Source organism: Phoca vitulina, unplaced genomic scaffold (genome assembly GCF_004348235.1).
Source record: "Phoca vitulina isolate PV1807 unplaced genomic scaffold, GSC_HSeal_1.0 scaffold41, whole genome shotgun sequence".
Lineage (NCBI taxonomy): Eukaryota > Metazoa > Chordata > Mammalia > Carnivora > Phocidae > Phoca > Phoca vitulina.
In genome coordinates, this window is record NW_022589744.1 from 5055524 (window position 1) to 5077248 (window position 21725).

Here is a 21725-nt window from a genome sequence, read left to right on the forward strand (position 1 = left end):
CCCTAATACAGCTTTCTCCTTCAGAAAGAGGCACGAGGCTAAGAGAGCCATGGTTCATTTCCTTTGTCTCCCCAGTTACTGTCATCTCATTCGGACTTTGAACAGAAGCCCTCACCCATTGGCAGCAGTTCTCTTTGACTATTGCCACAGTTATCTGCTCTGCTTTTCTGGTTCATTCTACACGGTCCCAGGCGAGCCATCTTCTCAACAATAGCTTTACTAATTTCACTTGCTGCTCACAAATCTTGAATGCATCCCACTGCCTCCAGAATAAAATCCAAATTTCTTGGCCTCAGATTCCTTGATTTGGCCAAAACCCTGAATTTTTGGCTCTGAAGTCAGAATTGAGTGGGAGACAAACAAGAGAATAGATATAGCCAATAACGAGTATGTCTGGGTGAAGTGGAGGGGTTAGCATATTGGGAAATTATATCAGGGGTATTAGCAACTTTTTGTCTAAGCTGTCAAGGACATGGCATTTCTTATTGGTAGAAATTTCTAAAGATCTGTTGGCAGCCACAAGTTTTATTTCAAATGTAAGGAATGAAAGAAGACAAACCTTTTTTAAGGAAATTGTGCATAGAAAACATTTCCTCTTTATTTCACCTCAAAATAAAAGGGAAGTAACACTGGAGAATTAAATACTACACTCAAATTTAAACTTTGAAAAACAAGTGGAAGGGCACAACTTTTGAGCCTATCTCGAGTGAAAACATTTCTATTATACCTTTGATCTTCAAGGAAATTTAAAAATTTAGCTTCCACCTGTTTTGCTAGTAAATTATTGAGTTCACATCTTCTGTTTTGTTTTGTTTTAAAAATACTCTGAAGGCTTGTGGCCGTTTTAAAAAATTAAGAGCCCACTAAAGCACTCCAGAACAAAGTCTGGTTCATGATATATTTGTACATAGAGTTTTATTTGTTCTATATTTTGGGGTGAATTGAAAACCATAGTCATGTAGTTCATTAGAAAAAGCACTTCAAGGGTTTTAGTAGCTTTAGATTTTGAATCAATTAACTATAACCTTTCCAAACAAGAGACAGTAAAAATTCCTAGAATTTTTCCAAGTTCTGTTGTGAGATTATAGTACTGGAGATTCGTGTTCATGACAACTGACCAGTATTAAGCATGTCAAGGACCTGGTTTAGAGTGTGAGCAAAGTTATGTGCAAATCTAAATGAAATTTAATAGTGGATAGAACATAGGATAATATCAAATGCCCTTCAAAACCTGGGTCTGCTATGGATTTAGTCTGTGTGAGTCCAGTAATCTACACGGGAGCAGCACTGAGTTTTTGGACGTGCAAAGTGGGGAATCAGATTGTGATCCACAGTGGATTTCAACAAGTTAGATGCACCTTGTGGATGGTTTCGCAAGAAGTGCTTGAATACTCTTGGTACTTAGCTGACCAGCCAGCCTTTCCAAGCAATACCCTAATCTAGATAAGAATGTTTCATTCAAATGTCTATAAGAAGATATTAAGTTTCAAATTTGAATATATAATATATAATTTACCTTGTATAACCAAACGTCCTGGAGAGGTGATTAGGAGGTGAATCCCCATGGATTGTGTCATAGGCTGACATATACCTAAAGATCCAAGAGGTAGGAGTCTGGGGGCATTTTATTGAGAAGCACAGTTCTGGAAAACCAGTGAGATTCCAGAAGAAACTTGGAGCTCTGCCAACCCAGCCAGACCCCAGTGCTGAGCCTCCATATTCACACACCACCCAGTTGTCTCCAAGGAGCTAGACAAGTGAGCTGTTAACATCTCCCTCTTTCCCCACTTTGGCCAGGAGTATGAGAGACCCTCAGACCCATCACCATCTCACAGCGAGAACCACCATGACCCTCTACAAAGCAGGCTCAAGAATCCTGGAAATTTTGAGTTGAAAGAGACCTAAGGGCTGTTTGGTCTGACATTTCCATCCCTGGATGCAGACTGATGTTCAGGGAGAGGGAATTTTAGAGAAACTTCCACCCTAGTAATTTCAAAGACAAGTCTTCATTTCAATAATTATATATATGGTGCCTAATTAGCTAATCTATGCTTTTTTTATATCATAACCAACTACAGATTTACTTTTTTTAGGGTCTCCTACTTTCCCACGTTTGTGTCTCTTCACTTACTTCAAATTCAATGGAGAAATGTAGTCCTTTTCTTTGAGGAAGGAACATCAGTAGTGACTAGTCCAGCATTGTGTTAATGAGAACAAAAGCAAAATGTTCCAAAATTACTTGCTTGCAGCTACAAAGCACATTGAGGGAATAAAAATTTCCTTCATTAAATACGTGAGGAAGAAAAAAGAATTGTTTGAAGTTCTTATGATCAGCTTGTATCGGCTTCATTGTAAACTGATGCTAAAGAGTCCCCATTATGATCTGTATATTTTGGTGCCAGAAGGTTTTTTTTCTTATGCTGAATTATTAAGGTCTGTCAGATGCTGGGCTGTCATATAGAGATATAGTAAATCACATTATATTTTGTCATGGATTACACAGAGCAATAAATTTGGGAATAAAGATCAAAGTAGTTCCACAATCACATCTGAGTGTAGGAGGGGTGTTTAACTTGTAGGAAACTGATTTAGGTGAAGCTGTTGCGGTCCTTGTGTGAATTCGAAATGAATTTGGATATTTGGTTGAAAATGAATGAGGATCAAATCCCAAAATGACTTTGAGTTTTTGTATTTAGTTCAGAGAGGTTAATGCTAACACCTAGCTGCATGGCTTGAATTAGACAAATACGAGCTGAGAGTGGAAAGCTCTGTGAAAACTCTATTTATGTATTTTAATTGCTTTCATGACCAAACAGTGTATTCCTCTCTGTCTTTATTTGGGGTGTTGGGGGACAACGCAATTAGTTAAATGCTCTTGTAGTAATACCGTCTGACTCCTTGGAGCTGACTGTTTGCTTTTCGGGCATTTAAAGCCATTAAAAGTAAGCCAGCTTAAGATCACTGAGCAACGTTGATTATTTAGATCTTGATGGTGATTATCTTTGTTCTGTGTTACCACAGCAACTCTTTGGAGGTTATCAAAGTTGATGATATTCATTTATTTAAAACAACCAGCCTCAACTTGTTGGGTTCTTTTCAAAGAAAAGTCACAATAGAAATGAGATAATATAGCAGTAGTGTAAGCAGAAATTATGTGCTTTATAAATTATTGTTTTTTATTTAGGAAAGTGCTCTCAGTCATATCCTCAATTAGCTGGAGCAGTGGTTCCCAAACTTGGCTGATTATTAGAAGCAATGGGAGAGTCTTTAATATAGATTCCTGCGCCCCAGGATCCTGGAGATTCTGATTCAATAGGTTTAGAATCTCAACATTTTTCTCCTCTTACTCTGGTGTCATTTCTCCTACCTTCTCCTTTGTTGTAATCCTGTCTGGGGAAATATTTCTCAATGCTGTAGCCTATTCACAGATATTTAAGCTATGCAAAATTATTTCTCAAGATTTTGGTTCCTTGTTTTATTTTTATTAGTCTATCATCATCCTTTTATTAATTTTAATTGATTTCATTAATTAAATTTAATTTTCCTTTCACGAAATCTACAAGGTTTACACTAATGCTATAGTAGATCAGTCTGACATCTGACATAAACAAATCATCCCCAAAAGGTCATATGAGGATTACGACCTCTCCATTCCAAAAGGCATCAGTATAGAGTGTAATTGGGATATAGAAAGGTTGGCTTGTGGTGCTGATTTTGGTCCAAAAGGAAATAAAAAGCCAGTTGGTGAGTGCGTGCATCAGGTATCTCCCCAGGAGAGCCTTCAACCAAGATGGAAGGTTTAGCAGTGATGCTGCAAAGGCCTAGTTGGAAGAAATTGAACAGTTTGAAGAACTCAGCATCTGTAAGGGGGTAGTGGGCACCCTTCAACAGTAGATCATGGAGATTTGACTTACAGGCCTCAGGCTCTTCTAACTCTTGTCTTCTGATGATGCTGTGATGTCCTATAAGTCTAATGCTCCCAGATTGGAGCCACTATTTTGGAGCATCTCCATGAAAAACCAAAGCCAAGTAGAGCTTTCAGAGAATGACCTGAGCCCATATGTTTGCTACTACTTCTGTGCAAGGCATCAAAGGAGCCAGCCATACTACTTCATATCCACTAGAATGGCTACAATCAAAAAGAGAGAAAATAGCAAATTTTAGCAAGGATGTGGAAAAATTAGAACCCTCATACTTTGCTGGTGGGAATGAAAATTGGTGCAGCCACTTAGGAAAATAGTCAGGCAGTTCCTTAAAAAGTTTAACATAGAGTTACCGTATGACCTAGCAATTCCACTCCTGTCGAGGAGCTTGAGGTCTGCAAATAGAAGCTCCATGATCTTCTGTTGAAGGATGAACATCATCCCCTCCAAAAAACATGTATAAGAATGTTTACAGCGACATTATTTGTAATAGCCAAGAAGTGGAAACAACTCAAATGTTTATCAACTGATGGATGGATAAACAAAATGTAGTGTATCCATACAATGGAATATATTATTTGACAGTGAAATGGAATGAAGTGCTAATCTATGCTGCAACATAGATGAACCTTGAAGACGTGCTACTTGAAAGAAGCCAGTCACAAAGGGCCACATGCTGTATGACTCCATTTATATGAAATGTCCAAGAATAGGAAAATCTATAGAGACACAAATGAGATTGGGGGAGGGGAAAATGGGAAGTAACTGCTTCCCTCCCAAAGGGTGTGGGGTTTCTTTTTTTTTTTTTTTAACATTTATTTATTTTAGAGAAAAAAAGAGCACAGACTGGGGGAGGAGCAGAGGGGGAGGGAGATGAGCAGGACTCCATGCTAAGTAGAGATTCCTGACACGGGGCTCCATTCCAGGACCCCACGATCCTGACCTGAGCCGAAATCAAGAGTTGGACGCTCAACCAACTGAGCCACCCAGGCGCCCCTGGTGTGGGGTTTCTTTTTGAGGTGATGAAAATGTTCTGGAAGTTGATAATGGTGATAGATATACAGCTCTCTGAATATAATAAAAACCACAGAACTGTACAGATTAAAAGTGTGAACTTTATGCTATGTGAATTATGTCTTACTAAATCTGTTATTAAACATAGGAAGTCTGACAATGCTAAGTAGGGTTGAAAGTGTGGAACAAAAAGAACTCTTAGACACTGGTGAGACTCTAAAATGTTGGTGGCATTATCCTTTAAAGTTGAACATTTGATTTATGAACCATCAGTTTAGCTCTTTAGCATCTGCCCTAGGAACTCACAAATATGCACCAGAAGACATGTTTAGGAATGCTCGTAGCGGCATGTTTCGTGGAAGAAAAAACGAAAAGTGCAAAAATGCCTTTTAATGAGAATGAATGATTTTGATCTGTTCACACAATTGAATATTCTCAAGCGGTGACTATGAAGGAACTATAGCTTCAAATGAAACATCATGAATGCATTTATTAAAAAACGTGTGAGAAACAGCAAGTTTCAGGAAATTACACAGAGCATGATTATGTTTGTATAAAGCTAAAACCAGTATGTCAGAGATACTTCCATATGTAGTATTTTAAAGCAAGGCAATAAATAAAATTTAGGATGGTGGTTAATTCTTGGGAGGAGTTAGAGGATGCAGGGGTGGGAAGAATCTCCGGCATTTGCAAAGCTAGATGTTAAGTGGTATGGCTGTTGTAGGAGGGTTCTTTATCATCTTTCATAAATGTGCAGAATATTCTTTTGCATGTGTCAATTATATAATTTAAGCAGTTACAAATAAAAATTATTAGCAATGTCAAAAGCAGCAGAGCACCCCATTCTGGGGGACATGTCAGGGAAAAAAAATTGCTTCCCCAGTAAAGAATCTGAGACAGCAGTTATTTTCAAGGACCCAAAGAGAAAGAAGGAACAAGAAAGAGTAACAAGAATTGACTGCAAAAGACTGATTTTGACAGCTGACTTTTCTAATAGCCTGATCCTACAGTTTTGTAAGCTCAGCTCTCTAGTAAAGTAACTTCTGTCTTGTTTCCACTTTATCCATCAAAAAATGCAGACATGCCTTCGACCTCAACATTACTCAGCTCGTTCGCCTCCAAGATCTCAGCCCATCAGGTTCTCCTTTTGATCACTGTTGCCTTACCTTTTATTTTTCCCGTTCCCTCACGCATAAAGAAACCTGGTCTTTATCCTCATTCCAGTGCTTACTCACCACTCTCTGATCCCTTGCCATCTTGAACTTCCACCATTCCTATGTTGCTAAACCTCAGTCCTATTTAATCTTTATTGTCCACTTTATCTGCACATTATAAAATAATGCCAGGGAAAGTTCAATAATTTGCCCATGGTCACACCACCCAGGTTGGTTTAACTTCAAAGCTTGTGCTCTTAACCACCATGCTCTACTGCTTACCGTTTGGCAACAGTTGTTGGGATAGTCAATCAAAGTAACTTGAGTTGATGAAAAGATGGTTGAAGTAGCTTTGAGGGTCTGGGTGATGGGAAATTCACCTACACAGCAACAAAACCAACTAAAGACCTCATGTGTGCAGACAAAGTGGGGGATAAGACATGGTTTTGGGGGTTTTTTAAAGATTTTATTTGCTTGAGAGAGAGCACGAGCAGGGGGAGGGGCAGAAAGAGGGAGAAGCAGGCTCCCCGCTGAGCAAGGAGTTGGATGTGGGGCTCTTAACCAACTGAGCCACCCAGGCACCCCAGGACATGTTTTACATAGGCATCATACTCATTGTTGTCAAACATTTTGAATATTATTTTTAAATAAATTGGTATGGTAAAAAAATAAAATAAAAATAAAAATAAATTGGTATGGTTTTTTTTATCTCAGCATAGATGACCCTGGGAAGCTAGGTAAGCTCTAAGTCGTCTTTAATTAGGAAGATCCGAAGACTGAATCTCAAGAATGTCCTCCCAGTACCTATTCCAAATTTCCAAATTATCCAGTGAAATTATCTAGAGAAAATAGAGATTTTGTTAAGTATTGAGATTTATGTTGAACTGCCTACAAATCTAACATAGCAACTTCCTGTAAATGCATTATTTCATAAACTTTCCAATTAATATTCATTACATTCTTTTTTTCTTATACAAATGAGCCAAAAAGTAGAAAAATTTCCAAAACAATAAGCAAAATAATAATGGGATTTATGAGTATGATAAGTCAGGACTTCTCTAACTCCCAGATTCAAAGCTTATTTGAAATAATTTATTACTTGACCAACAATTCAATTAACATCATTTGGTCATTGGACAATATAAAGTCATATATTTGAGATAGATCTTCTATCTGCTTCCTAAAAGTATTATACCAACAAATGTGCCACTCCTATGTAAATATATTAAGTAAATTTAAAATGTATATTAAGTATGTTAAAATTTGTTAAATACAGTAGTCATTTCTCTTTAACTTTTGTCAAATCATGCAACCTTAGATTTTGGTGTAAAGCATAACAGTAACAAAGGCATAAAAATATTTTAGAAGGTAGAGATTCTTAAAAAAATTAATTGGCCCCATTTACATTTGGTCTTTGATGATAAATTCTTTTTTGCACATCAGAGAATAGTTGCTTCTTCCCTAGAGCAAAGTAAAGTTTTTTTTTTCTACTTCATTCTCTTAAAGTTTGTATTTCTGCCCAAGTAATAAATGAGTTTCAGTTTCTGCTTCAGAGCATTCCTTGGAGGGCGAGCTTTTGAAATATGATTAGATCTTAATTCTTTAACTATTTCCATAAGCTTGTTTCACAGTTTGCTTGCTTATTCAGTGAGTGGGGTGGAAACTCATGTAAATCTTATGTGATCATTTATGGGTGTTAGCCACATAAATACCTGTGTTGCAATGGCAAGAAAATTAGTCCTTATGAATTACAGTGACGGCAGAAAATCAACTGTCCCATGTGATTCCATAGGTTATCTGTCATTAAATGCACATTATTTAATGTAGACAGAGAATGTATCCAATACTAATTGGGCATAGTCAGATATAGGGCCAAATGCAGGAATATGGGCACTTTTTCTGAGAATGGATCCACCGATACTTACTGAGAACTCAAGAAATAGTGATATTGATAATGATACCACAGCCCTTTCCCAAAACTGTCTGGTTTCTTTCTTCCTTTATGGAGGATGTGGCTTCTCCCTGGAATTCTTACAAAGTAGTTAGGCGGTGACAAAGGCAAAGCAAAGCAACTTGGAGTTCCTAATTATCAGTTCTGGTTCTGGGTAAAGCAACTGTATAAAATGACTTAATCATTTTTTTAGAAATGAATTATAACTGAAGAGTCGCTCAGTATGGAGCACGGACATCTGCAGGTCAAATGTTAATTCAAGCTTGGAAGGAGGGAGTCTAGGCCTCATGCTCCAGCCCACTCCCCACATCCACCGTATCGGGCCTGTCATCTGTCTCCCGATTGCTGCCATTCCTCTCGTGGACCTCTCCTTCCTGGAGGGGAAGCATGATGGCAAGAGGGATCTGAGCCAAATGACAGCAAAGTCTCACCCCAGCCCTTAATAGTGATAGACATGAAATGGTATAAATCCGAGGTCCTAAACTCAGATGTGCTTATTTTGCTATAATCCCAGTTTCTGTTTTGAGACACCACTTGGCTGCATGGCAAAAACTTGATACGTGTCCTCAGTCACCTCAGACCTCCATCAGTCTCCCCCTTCCCCAGGATAGCATGTGAGCACAAGGGCACTATCATGCCATGGTGTGGTGGATGAGACATGGAGCCCTCTGATCCTGGGTATGACCCGTCCACGAAGGCATCCACTGAGACATCTGTGGCCCCCACGAATCTTCGGTAGTCAGTTGATCTGGGCCACTTCTCTGTAACCCCTCCTTTCTCTTTGAAAGCCCCTCGGGCCTTGCATTCTCAGTGCTGCATCCACGCTGCTCTCAGACACCCAGGAGGTTTTATAATCTTGCCTTTAGTCGGGGAGAGGTGTGAATGCACAGGAAACTGGGTACAGCAGTCTTGCTGGCCTGCTTAGACACACGAGCCACACAGCTCATTTCTGCTATGGCTCTAGTGTACGTGCCGGTGTGGCTGAGAACTCAAGGTCACATGGCCCCTTGCCTCCGTCTGGCATGTGCGCGCAGCCCCCTCTGCAATTAGAGTAGCCCTATCTGTATGTGGGGGAGGGGTCCATGCGTCCCCCATCCTTCAGGCTTGGCCCAGAGAATAGGACAAGAAACAAGGCCTTTTCTCAAGAACAGACTCACAGATAAACATTTTCCCCTTCACTTCAGACGATGTCTCATTTCCGCCACTGGAGAACCATCTTTAGTCTGGACGGGGGAAGCAGTAGGGCAAGCAGACAGAATAAGACCCACTGTGACTGATACACTTTTATGCCCTGAGTTGAGTCCCACTGGCCCAGGTTATAGAGTCAAAAGCCAGACACTACCTCCTTTGTTTCCTCTGTGCTTCTGCTGTGTCATCCTATCGGTGAGGTAGTAAGGGTGGCATGCCAAGCTGGGATGGGTTGGAGAATGGAAGAGAACACCAGCTTTAGGACTTCAGAAATAGCCTGGTACATGCAAGTATGTTGTACATAAAAATCACGAAGATGTCAACACTGTTACTCTGGGTGATAGGTTACAAGAAATTTTATATGTGTATAATTTAACAAAACAAAAAAATGAATTTTATATGTGTATTATATAAATATATATTTTATACATTATAACTATTACTTAAAATATATTACTAAATATTAAAATATTAATATGTGCATTATTAAAATAGATTATTAAATGTATACTATGTCATGTATTAATATATGTATTTTAAAATATACTAAAATATTAACATATATTATTTAAAATATATTTATATATTTTATATGTAATTTTTATACATTCATATTTTTGCACCTGTCACTCCTTCCATTCGGAATTTTCTTCTTTCTTCAATCAGTTGATTCCTATTCATTCCAAGCTGATAACCTCACGCAAGTTTTTTCATCTTTCTCTCTCTCAGTTTCGCAGTCTATAAATGAGGATAGTAATCGTGGCTACCTCACGAAGTTTTGGGGAGGGTTAGATCTGTTAATATATGTAAAGCATTTCAACAATATGTGTCAGTAGAGTAAGAGCAAAATAAACACTGGTCGTTGTTTTGTTGTTGCTATCATCATCATCATTATATCCATCATCATTAGCCTTTAATATTTGCCTCCTACAAAAGCCTTCTCTGGTGTGAGGTGTCTCATAGTTTTTCCCTAATAACACCCTGTGCATAGCTCTCCCATGACATTTGTGCTGTATTTTATTGACTCACTTATTTGTGTCCTCCCCAACTGCAGTAGATAGTTTACCTCTGTAAACATAGAGTGTCTGGTACCGAGGAGGTGCTCAAAGTAAATGTTCGTAAAACCATCGCAGGGATATAGCAGGGTTTCAGGGCGGGCTGTGTGTGTGTGTGTGTGTGTGTGTGTGTGTGTGTGTGTGTGAAATTAGCCTGTTACAGTCACCTGGAAATGAGTCAATGTAGAAGAAAATATTGGTAATGTGAAAGGAAAGGAGACTGGGGTATCAGACTCCTGATGGTGGTAAGAGGTGGAATCCTTGTTTTGGTGGAGAAACAATGCTCCCTTAAGTTATCATGACATAATTTCTGCATATTCTATTTTCTGAAAGAGTTTATGTGGAGTCGATATTATTTCTTCCGTAGATGTTTGATAAAATTCACTAGTGAAGCTGCTTGGGCTTCAGTATAGTGTGTGAGTGAAGGTGTGTGTGCATGTGTGTGTGTGTGCATGCGTGTACATGTTTAATACTTATAGGGATGTATGACTCTTTGAGTTCTGTATTCTTGCCTTACTTTTGGTAATTTGTATCATTTAAGAGACTTTTGTGTTTTGCCTAATTTATCAAAAAATTTTGGCAATATGTTATTCATAATCTTTCCTTATTGCCCTATTAATCTCTGTGGGTTCTAATAGTCATGTCCCTTTTCTCATTCCTGATATTGGTTAATTTGTATCTTCTCTCAGTTGTTTCTGATTGGTCTACCTAGAGATTTATCGATTTTTTTTTTTTTTAATCTCAGGGAACCAGTTTTTGGTTTCACTGATTTTCTTATTGTTTTTGTTTTCTATTTCACTGATTTCTATTCTGGCATTTATTATTTTCTTTCTTTTGCTTATTTTGTCTTTAATTTGATATTCTTTTTCAGGTTTCTTTAGGGGAAGCTTATATCAATATCACTTATTTTAAATTTTCCTCTTGTGCTAATAAAGTAATTCAAAGCTAGGGATGCCTGGGTGGCTCAGTTGGTTAAGCATCTGCCTTCGATTCAGGTCATGATCCCAGGGTCCTGGGATCGAGGTCCAAATCGGGCTCCTTGATCAGCAGGGAGCCTGCTTCTCCCTCTGCCTGCCTCTCTCACTCTCTCATTCTCTCTGACAAATAAATAAATAAAATCTTTAAAAAAAATAATTCAAAGCTAAAAATTTCCCCTAAGCACTGATTTAGCTGCATTCTATAAACACAATGCTTCCATTTTCATTAATTTTAAAATATTTTCTAATTGCCCTTGTAAATTCTTTTTTGACCCATAGAAATTAGGTGTATTTTTAATTTTCTGAATATTTTGAGAGTAGCAGATACATATCTATTATCATTTCTAATTTAATTTCATTGTAGTCTGAGAATATACTGTGTGTAATTTTAATCCTTTAAAAATTTATTGAAAGTTCTTGTATGACCCAGAATATGGTGTCTGATTAATGGTCAAGTTGGTTGACAGCATTTTTCAGATCATCTACATCCTCACTAATTTTCTATCTCCTTTTTTTATTGATTCCTGAGAGAGTAGAGTTGAAATCTCATTTACAATTTGTGGATTTGCCTATTTCTCCTTTCAGTGCTGTCAGTCTTTGCCTCGTGTATTTTGAAGCTCTTGAAATTAGGTACTACACATTAGGATTGTTCTATCATTTTTATGAATTAGATTTTTATGATTATTGAAATATTCCTCTTTTTTTTGCTAAGTTTCTTTGTTCTCAAATCTACTTTGATATGAGCATAGCCACCTCACTTATGATTACCTTTTTCATTGTTCGTCTTTCTTCATCCTTTTACTTTTAACATGTTTAAATATATAGTGTTTATTTTGAAAATATCATGTAGTTACACCTTCTTTTAGATCCAGCCTGACAATCTTTGTCATTTAGATAAATTTTTTAACTATTTATATTTAATGTAATTATTGATATTGTTGGGTTTTATTCTGTCTTGCTATTTCTTTTCTATTTGTCTCATTTTTTTCCCCTCTTTTCATACCTTTTATTGAATTCACTGAGTACTTATTAATATTCCATTTTATTTCTACTATTGTCTTAGTAGATATACCTTTTTCTTTCTTCCTTTTTTTTTTTGTGATATGGAGCTTTATTACAGTCTGCCTGCATGTACTCTTATACCAGTTTACCATAAAATGTAAGTGCCTTCATAACAGTGTAGCTCCATTTTCCTATTCCTATCCTGTTTCTACATATATTATAAACCCCAAAATATACTTTTATTATTTCTGCTTTTTTAAAAAAAGATTTAGTTATTTATTTTAGAGAGAGAGAGCTCATGAGTGGGGGGGAGGAGCATAGGGAGAGGGAGAGAGAATGTCAAGCAGACTCCACACCCAGCTTGGAGCTCCACACAGGGCTCAATCCCAGGACCCTGAGATCATGACCTGAGCCAGCTGCTTAACCAACTGACCCACCCAGGTGCCCCTATTATTTCTGCTTTTAAAAGTACATTTTCTTTCAAAGAAATTTTAAAAGGGGAAAAAAAGATAATTTATATTTACATACTTATTTTCTGTGTCCAGTGTTCTTTATTCTTCGAGTTGATCCAGGTTTGCTTTTAGTATAATTTTCCATCTGCCGGAACAACTTCCTTTAGCCTTGCCTATTGTTCATGTCTGCTGGTGACAGATTTTTGTTTGAAGATGTCTGTAGTTCATCTTCAGTTTTAAAGGATATTTTTACTAAGTACACAATTCTAGATTGACAGATTTTTTTTTCTTTCAGCATTTTAAAGATTCATTATGTTATCTTCTGAGTAGCATAGTTTCAGATGAGAAATCCTCAGTCATTCTTATCTTTTAAATGCATCTGCCTTCTCTGGCTGCTTTTAAGATGTTATCTTTAGTTCTGTTCTTGCAGTTAGATTATGATGTATCTTGATGTGGTTTTCTTTGTGTTTATCTTTTCTTTTCATTGGTTTTTTCCACTGGTACATTTACAGTTTTTTCATATTGCAAAATTTGTACCTATTGTGTCTTCAAATATTTTCCCAAACCTTTCTCCTTCTATACACAATTATACATATGTTAGATGACATGATATAGTCTCATATATTACTGAGGTTATTCATTAAATTCAGTCTTTTGTCTTTCTGGCAGTCATTTGGATACTTAAAATGCTTTTTCTTCATATTCACTGATCTTTTCCTCTATTGTGCCAAATCTGTTGTAATCCCATCCAGTGAAATTTTCCTTTCAGATAATATATTGCTATGCCCTGGGCTATTTAAGTTTTTTTGCATATCTTCCATTTCTCTCCTCATTATGTTCATGTTTTTGTTTAAATATTTAGGTGTGGTTTTAATAGCTATTTTAAAAACATAATGGTAGTCTTTGTCTACTGATTTCACCATCTCTGTCATTTCTTAGTCTAACTCTATTGACTAATTTTTCTTCTGCTATGGCTCACATATCCCTGCTTCTTCTTATGCCATCTTTTATTGAATGCTGGACATTATAAAATTTATGTTCTTGAATACTGGATTTTCTTGACTTCTTTTAAAAAATATTGAGCTTTGTTTAGGAAGCAGTTACTTGTCAATGACCAGTTTGATCCATTTGAGGCTTATTTTTAGACTTTGTTAGAGCAGATTTAAAGTTGACTTTATTCTAAGGCTAGTTTAACCCCGTGTCTAAGTGTGACCTTCCTGGATGTTCTATGAGAACCATTCATTCTGCCTGGTCAGAAGTCAAGCTTTGCATAAGCTTGGGAAATTGTTTATCTTAAATCTCACCAGCCACTTTTTATTTTACCTTGTAGAACCTTACCCTATACATGCACAACTCAGTATCAGCAACAGACTCAAAGGGAACCCATGTAGGTGTCTGGAGCTCTTTCTGTGCATAGCTCCCTCCTGTCTAGTGCTCTGTCCCCACAAACTCCAACTGCCTCAGCCTTCCCAAACTCCAGTCTTTGTCTCCTCAGTTCACAGTGCTGCTATACTGTACTTTGATTCCCTTGCTTATGTTCAGGCCTGGATGTGCCTCCAGGAAGAAAGGGGTGATTGGAGGGTTTACCTCACTTGTTTTCCCTTTCTTCACAGGGTCACAGTCCTGTGCCTCTTGTTTCTCAACATCCTAAAACAATTTTTTTCCCTATATTTTGTCCAGTTTTCTAGCTGTTGACTCTAGCAGATTAAGTATGGTCCCAGTTACTCCATCATAGCCCAAGCAGAAATCATGAATTTTACTTATGCTTCACTAATTTATACCTTTATTTTGAGGTAAAATATAAGCAACTTCAAGTTTGAAAGTTCTGTAAATATTTTAAATTAAATTAAATATAAATATGTTCTATGAATTCTCTGAATATTTTTTGTTTTTAGGGGAGTGCACAGTTATATACTCACATCTGGCACCAACTGGCCATAACTGTATTCACAGTGTTTGGAGAAGCTTCAAATGAATGCCTACAAAGCTTTTGAGTAGGAAATACTGCATAATAATCTGAGCTTTATGTTATGTTTCAAGAATCTGGGAGGCATCCTTTTTTTTTTAAATACTAAAGGCAAATATTTAATTTAGAAACTAATGCTGTTATATTTTGTGGAAATTTATCTTTATAAGATCTGGGCTTGCCTCAAATATAAGTATTTTAGAGGAGTCTCCTAATTCTCCTCTAAATTATCTTCCTGGAAATATGAATGCCTGAACTTTCACCAATAATAAGAAATGGAAAATAAAGGAATGAAAGACTGTTTTGAATGAAGATATAATGCAAAGTACCCTGCAAGAAAAGAGTAGCATATTAAGATGACTAACCATTGACACCTTCCTAAAAATTGGTTTATTTCTCTCCACCAAAGTTTTAACCCAAGATTTTAACCCAAGATTTTGATAGGAACTGCTTAGAGAAAGTGGACCAATACATTTGTGGCTTTTTAACAAGGAAGAGTGACCTGAGAAAGAGGCCCTAGAAAAGCAGAGGGGAAGAAAGTGCTTGGTGGAGGGTGGAGGGCATGACCAGCCACAATGGGAACAGTTAGGAAGAGCCAGAGATTAAAACAGCAGCAATGACGAAACAAAATAACTTTGCTCACTTCAAAATTATGATGTTCCTCTCATCTCTTATTCCACATCTGTTCAAGCTATGCTGCAGATGTTTGAAAATTGTCCTTCTATATAGTAATGGTAGCTATAAAAATAAGACTTGGATTAAAATAACCATAACTTAACTTTATGTCTGGAAATGTACAGTCAGTACCATCCTGAGAATAAAATTATTCAAAACATGTTTTAGGGATAGTTTGCATGATAAATTAGCTGTAAATTTTCAACCATGCTAAACCAGAGCTGTTGTTTTTTTTTTTCTTTTGAGAGAGAGGGAGAAAGCACTTGGGCAGGGGGAGGGGTAGAGGGGGACAGAGAGAGAGAGAGAATCTTAAGCAGGCTCCACGCACTTGGGGCTCGATCTCATGAGCCTGAGATCATGACCTGAGCCAAAATGAAGAGTCGGACACTTAACCAACTGAACCAGGTGCCCCTAAACCAGAGCTTTTTAGATTTATTTGAGAAAATTCAGGCAATTGTGACTTAGTTTCAAATACATAATAGAAAGCTTGAAGGGTGATAAATTAATTTTATTTCTTCAGTCACTCTTATTATTCTCCAAAGTAGTGATTCTGTTCTATTTAGCTATTGGCAAGTTCTGGAGGTATTCATATATTACCAGCTGGCCTCACTTGGTTTGTTTGTTTGTTTGTTTATAAAAGATTTATTTATTTATTTTAGAGAGCAAGCATGGGGGTGGGCAGAGGGAGAGGGAGAGGGAGAGAATCTCAGGCAGATTCCCTGCTGAGCATGGAGCCCTACATGGGGCTCAATCTTATGACCCATGATCATGACCTGAGCCAAAATCAAGAGTTGGCCCCTCGACCAACCGAGCCACCTATGCGGCCCCGGCTGGCCTCACTTTAAATTCAACATTAGTGATTTTAAGTGGGCCCTAATGCTTCCTGGAGGCCTGAGACTCATACTGCATTCCTCGGTCCTTTCCCTTTCCCACTTTCCTAGATGACCATCCGTACCCTTCCCTCCCACCTCGAATCTGCCACCCCTCTCTTCTGCCATCCTCATGCTTTGCTGTGAATCTTTCCGCCTACTTCCTGGGGAAGGTGGAAGCAAGCAGAACTTGCCCTACTGGGGCTGGGCGTGATTTATGTGGACTCCTAGCCAAGGCCTTCTCCTCCCCTGTGCTCTAGATCCTGTCCCCTCCCCTTTACTCAAGAACATGTCTCCTCTGAATCTCTGGCAGCACTGAGTTTTCCCTCTCTCCTGCCAGATCTTTCCCATCAGCCAGCACCCATGCCGTTAGTTCTCTCCTTGTGCGAAAAACCAAACAAAACAAGTCAGCCCTTTCTTTATCCACTTCCCCTGCAGCTTCCAGCCCATTCCTCCCTTCCCCTTGTGACAGAACTCTGGACAAGTTGTCTGTGTGTGCCCCACTTCCTCTCCTTCTCTGGAGCTTCTACACTACACCACAACTGCTTGTGTTCACATCACCAGCATCCTCCACAGGCTTAAGCCACGTGCTTATTTCTCAGTCCTTGTTGCACATGACCTCTGTGTCCCTGCAGCAGCTGATGCAGGTGAATAGTCCTTGGCACACTTTCTTCACTTGGCTTCAGGATTGCATATTATCCTGATTTCTTCTCTCTCCGGCCTTTCCTTTGGTTTGCTTTCCTCCTCCTCTCCAGCCTCCTGACATTTGCAGGTTCGGGTCTCAGTATACCTAGACTTCTCTGTTTTTTGTACACTCAATGCCTTGAAGTCTCATCCAGGAGCATCGTTCCATCTGCCACTTACATACTGCAGATGTCTGAATTTTTACTTCCAACCTAGACCTCTCCCTCGAGCTCCAGACTTGAATATCCAAATAGTCACCTCAGCACAGATGTCTGAGAGACATCTCCATGCTTAATGTGTCTGAAACCGATCTCTTCATCTCCCCCCCAAAACCTGTTCCACCCATAATTTTCCTGATGTAAGGTAATGACAGCCCCGCTCTTCCGGTTGCATGGGAGAAAAATCTTGAAGTCATCTTTGGTTTATCTCTTTTTATCATACAGCATATCCAGTTGGCTCTACTTTCAAATCTTTCAGAGAACCCGACCACTTCTTACCACATCCTCTGTCATATCGCAGATTATTTGTGACAGCCTCCCAACTGGCTGCCCTGCTGGGTTCTTGCCCCAAACAGGATCTAGAGTAATCCTGTGACGACTTAAATTAAATCATGTCACTGCTGTGCTGAAACCTGTTCAGTGACTCTCGGTTTCACTCATATTATCAGCCACATTCCGTACAATTGCCTACAACACCAGGAAGGATCTGGCTCCTTGTTCTCTCTCAGACCTTATCCGAGGGAGATGTTGCTCCGCGACCCAGCCACACTGGCCGCCTCACTGTGCCTTGAACAAGCCTCTGGGCTTTTGTAACCGGCCCTTCCTCTGCCTCAAGTGCTCTTTCCCTAGGGGTCCCCGTGGCCCCTTCATCTCCTACAGGTCTGTGCTCATACATCGTATCCGTTCAGCGAGGCTTTCCCTAACTCCCACATTCGTAACACTGCAAACTACCCCCACCTTCCATCACTTCTCATCCCTTTCCTGCACCAGCCTTTCCGTAACGCTTGCACCATCTAAAATATTGTCACTTGTGTCAGTTAATTCATTTACTCGCTAGTATAGAATTTCCATGAAGGTCGGGAGGAATGTTTGTCTGTTTTATACACTGCTCTATTCCCAGTTGCCTGGAATGGATGAATGAATTAGATGGTTGCAAAGGCACTTAGGTGAGTTTGTGGGATTCTGACACAGGCGGTCCTGTAGGAACCAGCATCTCTGACTCCAGCTCTTTTAGGGAAAATAACATAACCTTGATGGCACTGTAATTTTTTTATTTTTTAGTGAGTAAATATTTTTAAAGCGCTTACAGCAGTGCCTAGCACATGGTGTGAGCTCTGTCAATGTTTACCAAATAAGCAAAAAATACCTTATCATGCATTTTGTGATTTAAAAAATATTGGCGGAATGTAAACCAAGACAAACCTCAAGAGGTTCAGAGTGGCCTTCGTTCTATAATGGAGAGTGGCTTTATTCATTATCAAGGTAGAATAGAGTCTGATGGCTTAAGAGAAAAGATAGTAATAGTCACATGCCCTCTCTAGTCGGAAAAAACAAAACTACCCAGTGTATTCAGCGGGACTATAGATGCAGAGAGATTTATGCAATAAACTCTAAAGAATTGCTTTTGAACTCAAGTCCATAAAACACATGGCTATTGTCTTAGTCAGCTCGAGTTCTATAACAAAACACCATAAACTGGGAAGCTTATCAAGAACAGAAATTTATCCCTGATAGTTCTGGAGGCTGGAAGTCTGAGCTCAGGCTGCCAGCATATCAAGTTCTGGTGAGAGCCTTCTTCTGGGTTGTAGACTCCCATCTTCTTGTTATATCCTCGCAGGGCAGGAGAAAGCGAGCTCTGTGGCTTCTTGTAAGGGCCCTAATCCCATCCATGAGGGGATTCCACCCCATTACCTAATTACCCCAAAAGGCCTCACCACCAAATCCCATCACAGTGGGATTAGGGCTTCCGTGTCTGCCTCCCCCCACCACCCCTGGTTTGCTCTCTGGGGAGATGGAATGAGAGGGGGGACACAGGCGTGGCTGGGGGCAAAATGAAATTGGGATTGTGCAAGAGTCGATATCCTGAACGCGTAGATACCCTTCGGCAAACACTGATAGCCAGATCTCTGCTGCCAGGAAGTAGGCTGGAGGATGCAGCTCAGGGCAAAATGGCCCAAGAGGAACGTCCAGTCAGAGACGGGCATGGGAGAGTCCAGGCCCTCCTAAGACACCCTGTGACGGGATGTCCATGCATCCCAAGCCTGCCTGTTGTAGAGGCCTCACTTTAAATATACAAAAGGTCACCAGACAAGTGAGGAGAGTTTCTAAAGGGAAAAACAGAGACAAAACTGGTTGGCAAAGCAAATACATAAAAGGAACTCAGAAAAAAACAGATGCTCTAGAGAGCAGAAAAATGTTTGTATGTGTATATGGACATTCAGATACGTATTAAGTGTATATGGATCTAATAACCTCAGCAGAGAGAGGTAGGCAATGTGCTCTGCCTGGTGGAACACCCATGCTCCACTGAGGGGGGTTAAAGTGGCTTCATCACTTCCTAGCTGTGTGACGCTGGGCAAGTTACTTAAGCTCTCTGTGTCTCCATTTCCTCAACTTGAAAAGGGGATCAACGATGCTACTCAGAGAACAGCAACAACAACAAAAACTTCTTGGAAATTACGAATAGTATGGCTGTATTTTTTTTTTTAAATCCAGTAGAAAGTTTAAAATTAGAAGTTGAGAACTCAGGGTGCCTGGGTGGCTCAGTCGTTGAGGTCTGCCTTCAGCTCAGGTCATGATCCCAAGGTCCTGGGATCAAGCCCCGCATCGGGCTCCCTGCTTGGCAGGAAGCCTGCTTCTCCCTCTCCCACTCCCCCTGCTTGTGTTCCCTCTCTCGCTGTGTCTCTCCCTGTCAAATAAATAAATAAAATCTTAAAAAAAAAAAAAAGTTGAGCACTCTCTGTGAAAGATCAAAAAGACAAAGAAATGGAAAATAGAAATGACAAAAAAAAAAGAGATAATACACCTGAGCAGCCCAACAGCCAGAGCTGCAGAGATAGATGAACAGACAGACAAGACAGGGTGCAGGTGTGGGTGTGTGTGGGGGGGAACCTGGGAACAGAGAGGGAACTTTGAGTGTAATGACCAAGGCTCTTCTAGAGGTAGAAGACACAGTCAGGTTGGAATGGCCTCCTCGGTGCTTTTGCACAATGAATGAGAAGAAAGGCCCAGTCCAGGCATGTCACAGAGCCATTTCCGAGCACTCAGGATGCGGTGACGCTCCCAGAGGCTTCCGGAGAGCAGGAGAGCAGGTCACATGCGGAGGACGGGAACTTGAGTGGCAGAAGAGATAGTCGAGTTCTAAGTAATGCGGACTTATTCTGGGAAGGCCACCCTCCATCCAGGACATGAAAATTGTTTGATGTAGATATATTTGTCGCTTTAAAAAAGTAGCTCTTGTGTGTTAGGCAGAGTGGGGGCTCATGTCTTTGCTAGGTGAGTCTCTATCTGCCTCTGTCCAGGAGCACCCTAGTTCTTTCATCTTTCAACAATGGGAAAGAGGATTAAATTTACCTTTTCCTGTTTCTCCTCCTCCCTTCCCCCCCCCTTGTTTGCCTTCTCGTCTCCTTCGCTTCTTCTGCCGTTCCCTACTTTACCTTCTACAGCGCTCACACTCTTGCTACGTCTATTTCTGTCTCTTCTTCTCGCTTTCTCTTTCTCTCCACAGAAGTCTGTGTTTGTCTCATAATTGGCAGGAGAGATTTTTTTTTTTTTTTTGCTTTTGCTTTTTGCTTTTTAAGTGATGAATAGTTGGCGTGAGATCAAAGACAAGCCCTGTGGTTTTCTGGCTGCCCCAGTAGGGCGGTGCGGCTGGCAGTCATCCCAGCTGCCTGGTGATAGGCATGTGGAAGAGATACCAAGCTCACAGGTCACCGTGTGTGTGTGTGTGTGTTCATGTACGTGTGTTTTTCAGGCCAACAGCAGGCTGAAGCAGATTGAGAAGGAATACACTCAGAAGCTTGCCAAATCTTCACAGGTAAGAATGTTGAAAGAAAAAAAAACAAAATCAAAACAAACAAAAAAGAAACCTCCACATAAAAGCATTTGTACTTTAGAGTTAAACTTAATTCTCTTCACTGTTTTTATGGGTCAGTATCCTATTTTTGATGGGTACATGGATAAATAATATATGCTTTTAATATTTTGGCCTTCTTAAAAGATTTTTTTAATTAGGCATATTGAACCATTTGGACTCACACACACACACACACACTCAGATGTTGTAAAACCAGCCAGTGCACTTGAACAAGCCCAGGCTGCAACATATTTCACAAGGGCGGGAAATACACACCTACATTTGTGATGTAAGCAGTGTGATACCATCTGTGCTTTTTTGCAATATTCCATTTAGTTGTACCTAAAGACTGCTTAGCAATAAAGTTCAAAATGATAAATGTTCTAGGTTAAGTTAGCCGCTCAACTGTTGACTCCTTTTGGGGAAAAGAAGAATTATAAATCCCTACATTCATATCGTGCTTCTTGGTGTTGTTCTAGTAGTTTTAGTAGAAGGCCAATAATTGAATGCCTGTCTCAACTCGACAAATGATGCTTAAAATACTTTTTCTGTATAAGTTGTTGTAATAATATCCTATAGTGTCATCTAGGGAATCTCAAGCATTCCTTAGTTTTATGAGTAATTCTAGAATAAAAAATACTCATTTTCATTGTATAGATGGATAGGTTAAACCCTTCACTTTTGGGGGCATCATATGTAATGATTTTAAAATCAGCTCTTCTAGTATTTTTGCATATACAC

At 39.3% G+C, this 21725-nt stretch overlaps 1 protein-coding gene across 4 annotated transcripts in view; it reads left to right on the forward strand.

Moving 5' to 3' along the window:
* Positions 1 to 21725, forward strand: part of CEP112 (centrosomal protein 112) — a 475433-nt gene that overhangs the window by 309493 nt on the left and 144215 nt on the right. For all 4 annotated transcript variants that reach the window (XR_004302419.1, XM_032429545.1, XM_032429547.1 and 1 more), the window contains exon 22: positions 20883 to 20945. Coding sequence is in view for 3 of the 4 variants with exons in the window: in XM_032429545.1 (XP_032285436.1) it covers positions 20883 to 20945 (63 nt within the window). In the remaining variant the exon portion in view is untranslated. The remainder of the gene's footprint in view (positions 1 to 20882; positions 20946 to 21725) is intronic.